At 31.6% G+C, this 12665-nt stretch overlaps 2 protein-coding genes across 4 annotated transcripts in view; one reads left to right on the top strand and one right to left on the bottom strand.

The window, feature by feature from the left end:
• The window catches only part of LOC143044650 (uncharacterized), a 28858-nt gene extending 20693 nt beyond the window's left edge, over nt 1–8165 (top strand). For all 3 annotated transcript variants that reach the window (XM_076216709.1, XM_076216708.1, XM_076216710.1), the window contains exons 5-6: nt 3763–3888; nt 6179–8165. In XM_076216709.1, coding sequence (XP_076072824.1) covers nt 3763–3888; nt 6179–6421 — 369 coding nt within the window. In that variant the 3' untranslated portion in view covers nt 6422–8165. The remainder of the gene's footprint in view (nt 1–3762; nt 3889–6178) is intronic.
• Nucleotides 8166–9710: 1545 nt separating this feature from the next.
• The window catches only part of LOC143044649 (cadherin-23-like), a 65657-nt gene continuing 62702 nt past the window's right edge, over nt 9711–12665 (bottom strand). Inside the window, exons 36-37 of the mRNA XM_076216707.1 lie at nt 12025–12096; nt 9711–11206 (exon numbers count right to left, since the gene is read on the bottom strand). Of these exons, the coding sequence (XP_076072822.1) occupies nt 10924–11206; nt 12025–12096 (355 nt within the window). The 3' untranslated portion in view covers nt 9711–10923. The remainder of the gene's footprint in view (nt 11207–12024; nt 12097–12665) is intronic.

Genomic DNA, 12665 nt, shown 5'->3' with positions numbered 1-12665 from the left:
AGTCCTGAGTTAGATTCTCACTTGGGGTGCTAAAAATATCAGTACATCAGAAGGGTAATTTTCACCCTCTCACACACATCTTTGTTAATGTTCCGGGATTGTTGAAAACTTGCATATTCATCAATATTTGATTTTGTGGTTTTAACAATCCAGACAGACAAATAGCAATAAGGTGTTTAGGAAAACATGACCTAAAACCTCCTTCATATATGACAAAAATACATGGGAACTCATATTGAATGGTCAAATGTGTTCAATATGAAAATTGAAATTAAGATGGTAAAATCAAATATTAGCCGTTACTGTAAATGGACTTAAAGTATGACTTTTCAGCAAATTTAAAGGGAAATGACACGGAAGGGGCCAAATAGTGTTCAAGGGGAGCAAATGCTATTTAAATTAGTATGCAGGTTTTAAATATAGAGGGAAGTTGAGTCATCTTTTTGGGTGAAGTTAAATACTGACTAGTGTGTGGTTCTCATTGGGTCTAAGCGTGACCAATATTGACAATTTTTCGCAAGCGTGAAACGTGAAAGTCAAATTATTGTGTCATGAAAACGGGAAATGAGGTCTGTCGTGAAAACGGGAAATGGGGTTCTGCAGGACCCCGGAAATGACAAAAAAATGAAAATTGCTCATGCACATAGTGTAAGCGGGATATGGGAATCTGACAAAACAGTAAGTGGGATCTGGGATCAGAACACCCCCCCAATGAGACCCCCTTATGTAGATTTACCTTCTAATTCTATATAAAAAAAACACAACTAAGAACTACGTTTAATTCACTTTGACTACTGATATGCAAACCTAGAAATATTTCATAAAATAGTGATTGAAAGATTCATAACACTTTGAAAGGATAATTCAGACACGTGTTACGCGGGGAGCATGTTTTAAATTTGTTTACAAATAATAATGTCACGTGATCGCGCACTGACCTCAAGTTGCATCGCCCTTACCATTCACTAATACATGACCATTTTCATGCAAACATGCAACGTGAATGTGATTGGTTATCATATAATACAGAAATAATGCATGCACAGTTTAAGAAGAAATTAGTTCAATAAATCGATGCGATTTTCACTTTTGACACGAATAGGTCGGGTTGACATTACTGTCATCGGAGATAATATTGAGATAAATGGGATAAAACGGACCGTCAAAAAGGTCTAGAGGAGCACATCAGTAGAACCTTAACATTAATAAGTAATACTTACCAAAATTTCTCTAATTAAAGAACTATATAACTGAAATTTCACAAAGATAACGGTAAACATTTTGTTGATGGTGATGATGCTATTATCGATCCGTTGAATTCAGGGTCAACGGAATTTTTTGCGTTGCGTTTAAATCATTGAGGCCATCTATTTTTATTGCGGGTTCCACATATATAAATCGGAATTAAAGAAAAAATGGAATGTTGTTAGCAGAATCAAAACAGAAATGATGAACATTGCAACATTTTCAGCAAAATATAAATAGGATGGAGGATCTGTGTATTCACATTATTTGTAAAACTCTCCTTATTCATGTGAAGCGTGTGCTTTACATCGAGGCTTGCTATGCTTATCATTGACGCCACAGTACTTCAACCAATCAGACAATGTTTATTTTGGGCATTTGACTTTGTTTAACTCAGATTTTGGAATATTTTAATCGAAATTATAGAAAAATGGAATGTTGTTAGTACATATAAAATAGAAAATGATGAATACTTTTAGCTAAAGATAATTTGGATGGGGGTTCTGTGTATTCACATTATTTGCACAACTCTCCTTACTGATGCCATATTTTGGAATTTCCGTGACCTAAATGGTTCGCGAAAATTAATATTTTTATATATAGTATAGTAACTAATGCTCCATGTATATAAATCGCGTATGAACGTTTAACAGTGCAATTGGCTACGTGTTAAAACACATAAACTTAAAACGTGTTGCTTTTCATTTTTTTTACAGAGTACATGAGAGGTCATTCCGGTGTTATGCTAGCACAGAAATTCTGCACACTACCCTTGCGTTTATAAGCACCTATTACTTCGTGTAAATTGTACAAATACGCGGACATTATCGAGTGCAAAATAATATTCCTTATCGCTTGTTATATTTTGATCGCATCACTAAATAATCATTATTTTTTTTCTTCAGAACATAAATGTTTTTCGAGAGAAATATATGTATATCAATTTCTAATATATTGACCCATTGCCGGTATTTTTACATTACTTTTCAAACTGTATTCGTTTGTGTAGCATTCGTAATTTTATTAATACACACAGTCATGTGGTTCGTATTCTTTTATTTATTTGAACATTCTCTACATTTATATCGTTTTCGTACACACACAAATTTTTGCTGACATAAATTTCACATGAATATGATTCGAAATTCAAAAGAGAGTTTTTATGTGAAAATCACCTCAAACGAATTTCACGTTAAACTCACGTGAATTTCTGTTCTTGAATTAAGCTAATCTGAAATTTTTCTCGTGAACAATTTTTCACGTGAACTTTCAACAATTTTTTTTTATTTTTTATGATTCTAACTAGATCTATAAATTTAGATGAAATTCACGTGAATTTCACATGAATTTCACATGACAAAAAAAATCGTGTATTAAATTTCAAACGTTATTTTTAACCGAATATCACGTAAAAGCTCATTTGTTTAGATCTTTTCTCAACTTCGTGTCTTTTTAACTTTTTGTTATTCGAGCGTCACTGATGAGTCTTTTGTAAACGAAACGCGCGTCTGTACATTTATAACCCTGATAGATGTAAAAGCCGTACAATTACTTAAAAACTCCGCACATAAAGTTGTACTCCGTACAAATCATTTCAACCTCTATATTTTTTATTAAGACCTATTTTCCGATTTTCTGATGATATCAAATGCGACTCCAGTTCCATTATCATGTGGTCAATACACAGTTAGGAAAAAAACTTAAAATTGACACTCATAATTTTTAAACACCCTCTTTCCCCTCCTGTCTAACAAAGAAGGCTTTATATGTGTGTTATGCTTGTGTATACTTGTAGAAAGAAAATCTTCCATAGATTTGATTTCTAATGGTCATAAGGGTGAAATATAATCCCTTTTGGGTGTAACCATGGCAACATTCTGCATTTCTTAGATCTATACAAAATATAGCAAAAAAGGGGGGTGAACATGTCACAAAAGTCTCCAAAATTTGGTCTAAAGGAAAATTTCAATGAATTACAGTGGTACCTTTCCTGAATCCATAGGTTTATATCTATCAAGTGGTTAAAAAAAATCATATGCTTTCCTGCTCGTTTTTCCATAAAATTGAATTGAAAAGATCGAGCGCAAAATCTTTGTTGATAAACACTACAATAATTTATGGACCTATGAACGGTACGGATAGGAAAATACGGACTGTCAATCATAGAAATGGCCTATAAAACATGTTAAAATCAATCTAAATGTTCATATAAACCCACTAAGAAGGCTATATTATTCTTCAATTATCTAAAAATCAATTTTATTGTACAAAAACTTTCATATTTAAAAAATTCACAGGGGCCATAATGCGAAACTAAACTTCTAACTGTGTATTGCTACCTATGAACTCAAAATATAATGAAACTTTTTTGGCGTGTTTGCAGGGTTATAGGCTCTGGTAGTCTTTCGATCACATCAACTCGGCATATTTTCAACATTGACGAGAAAAAAGCAGTTGTTACACTACATTTGTAAACCTAAATTTCTTGAAAACAAACATGTCTTCTTTCATTTTCAGCCTGATGAATGTTACGAGATTTCTTGCAGCAGTAAGAACGTAAATTGTACAGTCAATGTGGACAATTTAGTAATCGTCCAGAGTACCGTAAAGAAATGTCCGCGTAAAAGTAATGGATCTTGTTACGTAAGTTGCATGTCTTGTTAGTGGATAATGTTGCTATCCAGATACAACTGAACGTCACATTTGAAGCTATACACCCTCTGGAGTTTATTATCAGATAATAATGAGATCGATGCCGAATATATATTTAAGTTGATCTGCTTTCTTGCTCTATATCTTAGTAGTCAGGTGTTTGTACACCTTTTTTTCATTGATCATACCATCTATAGCAAGATGGTCACTTGCATATCATTAGACAATTGTGCATTTTATTTATGATAGTTTATTCTTAATTTTTGACTTCCAAATATCCAGCCTTGATAAAATCTAAAGGGACACTAGCTGTCAAACTTGTGGTCACCGATTTGACTCAAATTCTCATATTCTATTTATAACAATGTAAAACATTTTTCCAAACTATCAAAAGTCTAAAATAAACAATTTACAGGACATTAGCTCGATAATATGTAACTTCGTTTCCTGTGTATTTTAGTCTAGTCCCCATCTAATCAACTATCGAGGTGACCTGTAATGACCGTATAAGCAATGTAAACATAACTATAGATATAAATAGATTAAGCAACTCGTGCATTTTGATTTTTATAGGTCTGTTTAATTTGATATTATAGAATTGAAATATAGGTTTCTCATCGTTTTTACCTATATAAGAATGATTTTTTTGTGGATCGAATCAAACAATCAAATGATATTACCTTTGTTTCACTTTCAATGTTGACGTTCTTTTCCTTTGAAAAACCAGTACACGGACAATGCATGCGTTATCCATCTCTAGCTAAGGGGTTAAATTGAAGTTCACATGAATACGGATTTAATGAGGTCGAATTATTCAATTGCAATTGAATAATTCATTATCAATGTTTCTTAGCTTATTTTGACAAAATTGAACCATTGTGGCTGCTAAAATCGAATTATTATTTCCTAATTTCCCTTTCATTAATGGCTGAACAAAAAAAAAAATAAAAAAATCATACTTTGTTTTTTTTTTATATATTTCGTAGCTAGTGCCTCTTTAAAGGTACACTTATTTGATCTCATAAATTGTTACAATTGATTATTACAACTTTGTAATTTTAAGTGTTATTATAATAAATTTTTTTCCCTTGAAGTTTGTTTTTGTTTAGAAAGGAAGTGTAGATATATTTATGGCTATTTGTAACTGTAAGAATTTTTCTATGAAAGACTATTCGTTTACATGTACAACTATTTTCTGTGTGATCCCAATATCTTTTTTTCTGCTGGCAGTAAAACTCTTGTTAACTTGGGGTACCTGCTTGACTACTTGGGGTTGCAATTGCACACATACAAAGCCACGTTATGTCAGAATGGGAATAGTTAGTCCAATTCCTCATTATAGTGAGAGTTCGCGCTCTGTGCATGTTTAAGAAAACCAACTCGCTAAGATATCCGTGGGTGGTGTGTTGTTAGGCTACATTTCTGCCCCTATCAAAAATATAATGATTTTCAAGAGGCATTCCTAATTTCCAACCCGCAACCCTATGCAGTGGACCGCTATTATAGAACATATCTATTGTAATTATTATAACTGTTTATTTGATCCCGTCGGAAAATGTTAAAAATATCTTCCACTTGACGTTAACTAAACAACAATCATTCAATCTGTTATTATTTAAATGCAAACATCCTTTTTGTAGTTGTCCTTTTAGCTTCCATATTTTCTTAACCTTTTAGTTGATATGTTTTCGCATTAAACCCTTATACATGTATTTTCCACCTTAATCATACATGGACAGATATAGCTCACCATTAAGGAATTATGAACAGGTTTCCAATGCTCTTCTTCATTTTATGTGTCTTTTCATCTGTTTTGATACAAGCACCACATATGAATTTTAAGTGTTCACGATTCCCGTAAAGGACGCACCACAAATTAAAAGTGTGATATCTCTGATGATTCTTGTTGGTAAAAATCTCGGGTATATTTCTTAGACCAGACGTACGTCTTGCGTACTGAAATGTAATTCGCCTATCTATGATTAATTTAAGTATATTCTATTTCGTGTTATTGGAGTTTTGTTATGTTTGTAGATAGAATTGGAAAAGCGTTTCATGCACGAAGCATACAGGTTAGTTGATATAAGTCCGATTGTTAATACTTAATACGGTAATTGGGCTGATTTTTATTTGATTTCTTGTTAAAAAAACCAATTGACTCAAGAGAAGGTAGTTGTAAACATCATTTATTTAAGTCAATTAATAACGAATGAAAACAGAGTTGAGTTCACCAAATTGCAAATGTTACTGTTAAAATATTTTTGTTTTATTTTTCTTCCAGGCAAAACGGACAGTAGACTCGACAAAAGCTAACATCACAAACTATGCATTGGGATGTTCAGCAGTTAAATGTGATAGCGACGAATTAAACATAACTGTTACCGGAACTGTAAACGTCACTACTGGTTGTTGTCAAGGCAATTTGTGTAATGGCGTGCCCACCAAGAATGATGGACAGATGGTGAACTACAATTTTCTACTGTCTGTGCTTTGTATAGCTATGTTGACAATAATAAAAGGCTGACTGCATTTGTAAAATCCTTGTTCGAATTCTGACGATCAAAACTATCCAGTATATAGGAACTCTAAGGGACAATTAAATTCTTTTCATCATAAAAGAAAAAAGAAAAAAGAAAAACTAATAAATTAAAAGATGACATAATATTCAGTTAACTAATATTGCTCATTAAGTTATGATTATATTCAAAGATTATGGCAAACAGTAAATAACATTTCTTGAGAATTTTTTTATGCAATTTTATTTTATAATCTCCTTTCCAAGTTCATAACTGAAATTATATATATCAAACTTCTTTATGTATGATTTTTTTTGGTTTAACCTGCAGTTGTAGATAGAAACCTAGCTAGTGTGTAAACCATAAAATTCTCGAAGTCATGTATACAAATCTAGGCAAAGTAAATCTGTAAATGACGTCTTTATTAAGATTGATACAATGGAATTTGTTCTACCTGGAATTTTATGCTAAATGCTTAATGTCAGAGAACTTACTCCCGAAGGTTTCATTAAATTTTCAGTAGCGTAAAATTTACGGAACCTTCGTGGATAAGGTCCAAGATGAAATACATTTTGATTTGTTTTTGAACACGTCCACATTTCATAACCTTGTTCACAGGCCACACAAAATCACATTTATTAGCTATTATTTTTTCACCCCTTTCATAGTGTTTCTTTTGTACATTAAAAGACTTATAGGAGATTAGATGAAGAGATAACGTATATGTTTTTTCTCGTTCTTGTGGTACTCAATTGTATTAAAACGTACTGAATTCAAAAAGCACCTTCCGGAAAAACCTACATTGTTAGAGATGGTATTGGAAATACTAACATACAAATACGTCAGAGTTCCATAAAGATAAGTTAAGAATTAATGATGGATGGTTTCCTTTTTCCTCATATAAATCATTTAAAATTATATAGTGATATTTAACCTGTAACTTTAGCATCTTTCATTTTGCTTAAGGATCTTATGATCATCTGGTAGTATGTGAACTTCGACTATAGCTTTTGATAGCTAAATTAATTTGAGTGTATAGTTAGCAATTGTGCATATAATCAGTGAAATTTCAATATTAGGTTCATTGTTGTTGATCCATAAATGTAATATATCTGATCGAACAGGTCAAACTCGTTTAGCAAACATCTTATTTTTTTGTTACTTTTCCATAACAGTGGAAGTTGAATAATGTATCATTTTGCCTTTTATCTTAATAAGCTAGGTGTTTTTTTTCAGCCAACCCCTGGTGGTGTTGACGGTCTACCTTTTTAATACATACTTAGTGATCTTTAGGATCATAATGTGCAAATGTGTCTCTACATTATAATAAATAGATAATTGTACTCTGTAGCTTTCAGCATAAACATATTGAAATCAAGATAATAATGATTTAATGGATGTATGGGTGTTAAACGTACAGTCGGAAATCGAATGTCTATTAAGGAAAATAATATAGTTATTTGAGCTAAATATTCTGCATTCTACTAAATTGAAAAAAATGTGGACCTTTTACTCATGAATTAAAATAAATTTAGTTGTGAAACCCCCTTCTTCAGAACACTAAGAATAAATATTCGTTGTTTGATAAAAACTGAATCATTTTTTTATAAATTCTGTGAATTATGTGATTGTTGTAAGTGTGTGTCGTATATTCAGAATTGATTTTTTTCTTTTAAGAAGCATCTACAACATTTTGCTCTTTCATTAATAACACATTTATATAGATTTTGATAATAAAATTATTGTATTTGCTGTATTGTGTTATTAATTTAACGAGGTCCCATTTAAAAAAATATTATAGAAAAAACTCAGCGAAAATAGTTAATTTTCTTCATCTCTACATGTAAATCAACACAACTTTATAGTAAACATGGTAAACGAGTGGGACAAGCAAAGACGTAACAACTTCTTGTGAATGGTTTACGACTTTGACTGACCACAAGGGACTTGCCGGTCTGATGTCATTCACAGATTCATAATATATGATAGATCTATGCATGTAACTGAAACCTAAACAAAAATTCTAACATTGGTTGCAAATATATATTATAAAAGTAAAGGATTTCATTGTAAGATACTTATTGGATTTCAAACATTTCATTCTTATCGAACCTCAACCTTCAATTGAAGTAAAAGCCGTCTAAAGAATATTTGAAATAATTCGCGTTCCGTCAGCACTATGTTATTCTAGAAATTGTTGAACGCCAACATTGTTTTATACACGTTGCTGCTTTTGTTAAAACGATGAACGTCAATCAAGATTTCAGAAATTGATTCATAGAAAGCAATAGACTGACTGAAAAGAACACACTCTCAAACCAGATATAAACCTAGGATGCACATGAAGTGGGTTTACAAAAGTTCATGTTTGATAATTGACAACAGTCATTTAAGGTTTCAACGCCTTCGGTCAAAGTTTGACATTAGATATATTTTGGTATTCCTTTTATGTCCTTGTTGGTCATGTGGCTCATTAAATGAATCAGTTCTTATATATAACAGCTGATAACTGACTTTCAAATATTCTGCATTGAGCGTTCATGATAAAGATAAATCGATACTGTTGCTGGTGAGCTATCAGTCCCTAACGGTATTGTCAGTATGGTAATCCGTACAATTTTACTTACACGATTTATGACACATCTTTCTTAAATTGACTGTTTATAAATTTTTATCAATAGCTTAGATTTCAACTCTTCAAATTGTTTGGTTCTCATACATCCTTGGCTTTCATATACTTATCATTGATAGTTCTTGATGTTAGACACATGCAATTATTAGAGTGTTGTTTTCATTATCCTATCGAACTTGTATACATCAAAAACTCTCTGTTTATAAAAATGATTCTCTGTTTATATAAAATGATGCTCTTTAATTAAGAACATAGATTCAATGTGAGACGATGTGAGTTTATAAGTGTAGATTTTAAAAATGATACTGCAGGTATTGAATAAAAAACACAATGTATCAGCACAAAAAAAAACCTAAACAAACATAGAATTTGTATATGTGGAAATGCCTGTACGAAGTAAGGAATATGACAGTTGGTTTTATTCGTTTGATGTGTTTACCTTTTGATTTTGCCGTTTGATAAGGGACTGTCCGTTTTGAATTTTCCTTAGAGTTTGGTACTTTTGTTATTCCATTTTTAAATTGCAAACGTATGAACCATCCTGTATTAGAGACAGACGCAGCTAGTCGGCAGAACTAGACAAAAACTGTCATGCTACACAGACTCCAGTATAAATGGGTTTAAAATGTATAAAAAAACCATTGGAAGAGAACTCGAAAAAGGTAAATCTTTTACTATTATTTATAAAAATAATCAAACAAATACAATCAAAAATATTTAACAAAGACACATGCCACATTTATAGATTAAAGGAAATAGTACAAACCTACAATAAATCAAAGCTGTAATAAAAACGGTGTGTTATTGACAAAATATTCATTCCAAAGATACTAACAACATTTTGGGTTTTATCATTCCTTTTTTCAATTGCAGATAATTGATACATATGCATAAACCTGGATTAGCCGCCTGATCCATGGACAGTTTATTTAATTACATTTTTTTTGCAATTGATATTTGGAATTTTAGTTCATTCATAAAAATAATTCAACACGACAGACCATTATCACTATAGTTGATTGAATAAAAATTTATAAGTTAAGCAAAATACAACCAACACGCAGCAGAAGTACAGTTATATATAATTTCTGTACATTATCTGCTTAGAAATTTTTGTCCAATCCAGCTGGAGCATTTAGAATATTATATAGAACATGAGGATACATACATTCGAGTGACCAGCACTTGAATTCAAATATGCAAAATGCCTTATGCATTCAGTTCTTTTTAGATTCTAAGAACTATTTTTCTAACTATTATTGAATAGTTATTTGCGTTATAGTATTATAACTTTCGAAGGCAAGATTCTCTTTTTTGTGATTTATTATTAGTTGCTCTTACAATTCCTTATCAATTTTAAATAACTATACTTTAATCCTTTATTTATATGCATGTTTTATTCGAAATAAGACAAGTAAAACTTATTCGACAGTATGGTTTTAACTGATACACTAAGGTGGGAAATGGGGGAAAACACGATTAAACTGTTTCTTTGTCAAGGCCACCCAAATTATTTAAATAATGATATTAAGGTTTCAAATAGCTGTTCGAAAGTCTTTAAATCAATACACACAAAGAGTAAATGAATACTAAAATCAATGTATATCAAAATGATGTATTGCGAGTGTATTGTATATATCTTTTAAAAAGTATGATACTGTTAAATGTTTGAATACATTGATTGAATATAATATTTGAAGATAACGTGTTATATCTTGGACAGATATATTTATTTGTACAGTAGTATACTATATTATTACCTTTCCACATAAGTATATATGAGACAGATTTATTTTACATAAAATTGATGCATTGTTTTTTGTTGTTGCAAATAACTGATTATGCACTTTACTGTTTCCTACTAAACAGAACCTTGTCCTAAACCTCTGTCGTTTCAAGGCTAAGTTCAAGGCCATCGTTGTCGAATGAATGTGTGAACTCATCAGTGTTAATATGTCCATTATGCATGTCCCTTGGAACCAGACTTTCACGACTTGCAGCCTTTTCTTTCTTGTACTGCTCAAGAACCATTGCCAGAGACTCATTATCACCCTGCTGTACATCCCTCTCATCATCATACATGTCCATAGTAGCACCTTTCTCTTCATCTCCACGAATAGGTTCTTTCTTTGTAAACTGATTTGAATCGAATGATGCAACACTAGAATAATACACAACGGACACCATTAGAGTATAACAACATATACATGCATATACAGAATCAGTTGATATGTAAGAGATTTTAATTGTGTGGTACTTTTAGTGTGCACGATTTCAAGCGTGTATATTGTGACTGTCCTATCGTAGTGTCGAGCACATTAATCTAAAATTCAGAGCGCCTGAATATAGAGTATATATATCCGCCTTGATATTCAGGACTTGTATTTCCTATTATGATTTCTTTGATAGAAGATTGCTGCTCACAAGAAAGCTACTTAACCATGGGTTCCAAGTGGTGAAGTTGAAATAATCCCTTCGTAGATTTTAGGGACGCCATGACGAGTTGGCTGAGCATTTTCAGTTTATTTTCGACTTGTGAGTTTGAATGTCCGTTTGGTTTTCTTCGCCTCTCCTGAATGGGAATATCTGTTTCACAGATGTCGACGAATATGTTCCAATTATCGTAATTACAATTCTGTCCTTTTTTCGAATGGGAACTACCGTATCACACTTATAATCGGGTCTGGACTAATGAAGAACACGACTGGTGCCACAAGTGGATCAGGATACGCTTACCCTTCCACAGCACCCGGGGTCACCCAAAGAATTTGTTAGGGTCGTGTTGCTTTTTTTTTTCATAGTTTTTATGATGTGCTTTATGAACTGTTGTTTTTCTGTTTGTCTTTTTTCTCATAAGTCATTGCGTTGTCAGTTTATTAACGACTTATGAGTTTGAATGTCCCTTTGGCATCTTTCACCTTTCTCTAATAAGAGAAACATTACAAACAATGTTTTTTTATATTTTCAAAATGATCATACCTTGCATCATCAGCAAAGCGATCGTAGTCAATATTGGTAAAGTCTGCATCTTTATTAAGTAACGGATTTTGGCTGTAAATAAAAAAGTAGATTTTTGCATACATATTTATATTTCAATTCAATGTTATGACAATTGGTTTCTGATATATAATCTAAAAACAGAAACTATAAATATTCTATGTGAGAAACAACATAGGGTATAATAAACACTCAAATGCAATTTAAATTGCAGTTAAATTCGTTGATGTTGCTATTCATTGGACACATATTCTTTTACTATGTTTTCGTTAGAATTAATGTTAGTTCAAATTAGAATAAGTAAAGAGACAGCACAATCATGCCCCGGCGAGAAGAAATTCATGACTTCATGAACTATCATGAATGGTTCGTGAATGTTCATGAATGGTACATGAAAATTCATAAATAATTCATAAATGAAGGTTCATGAATTTAATTCATGAACTGTTCATTAAAAGTATTTTATGAATGTTCATGAAGTTTTGATGAATCACTAGCTGCTCATAAAAATTCATGAAATGTTCATTAAAAGTATTTATGAATGTTCATGAAGTTTTGATGAATCACTAGCTGCTCATAAAAATTCATGAAATGTTCATTAAAAGTATTTATGAATGGTCATG

This window comes from Mytilus galloprovincialis, chromosome 9, assembly GCF_965363235.1.
Source record: "Mytilus galloprovincialis chromosome 9, xbMytGall1.hap1.1, whole genome shotgun sequence".
In the NCBI taxonomy this organism is placed as follows: Eukaryota; Metazoa; Mollusca; class Bivalvia; order Mytilida; family Mytilidae; genus Mytilus; species Mytilus galloprovincialis.
This window is presented reverse-complemented; position numbering and strand designations above follow the sequence as displayed.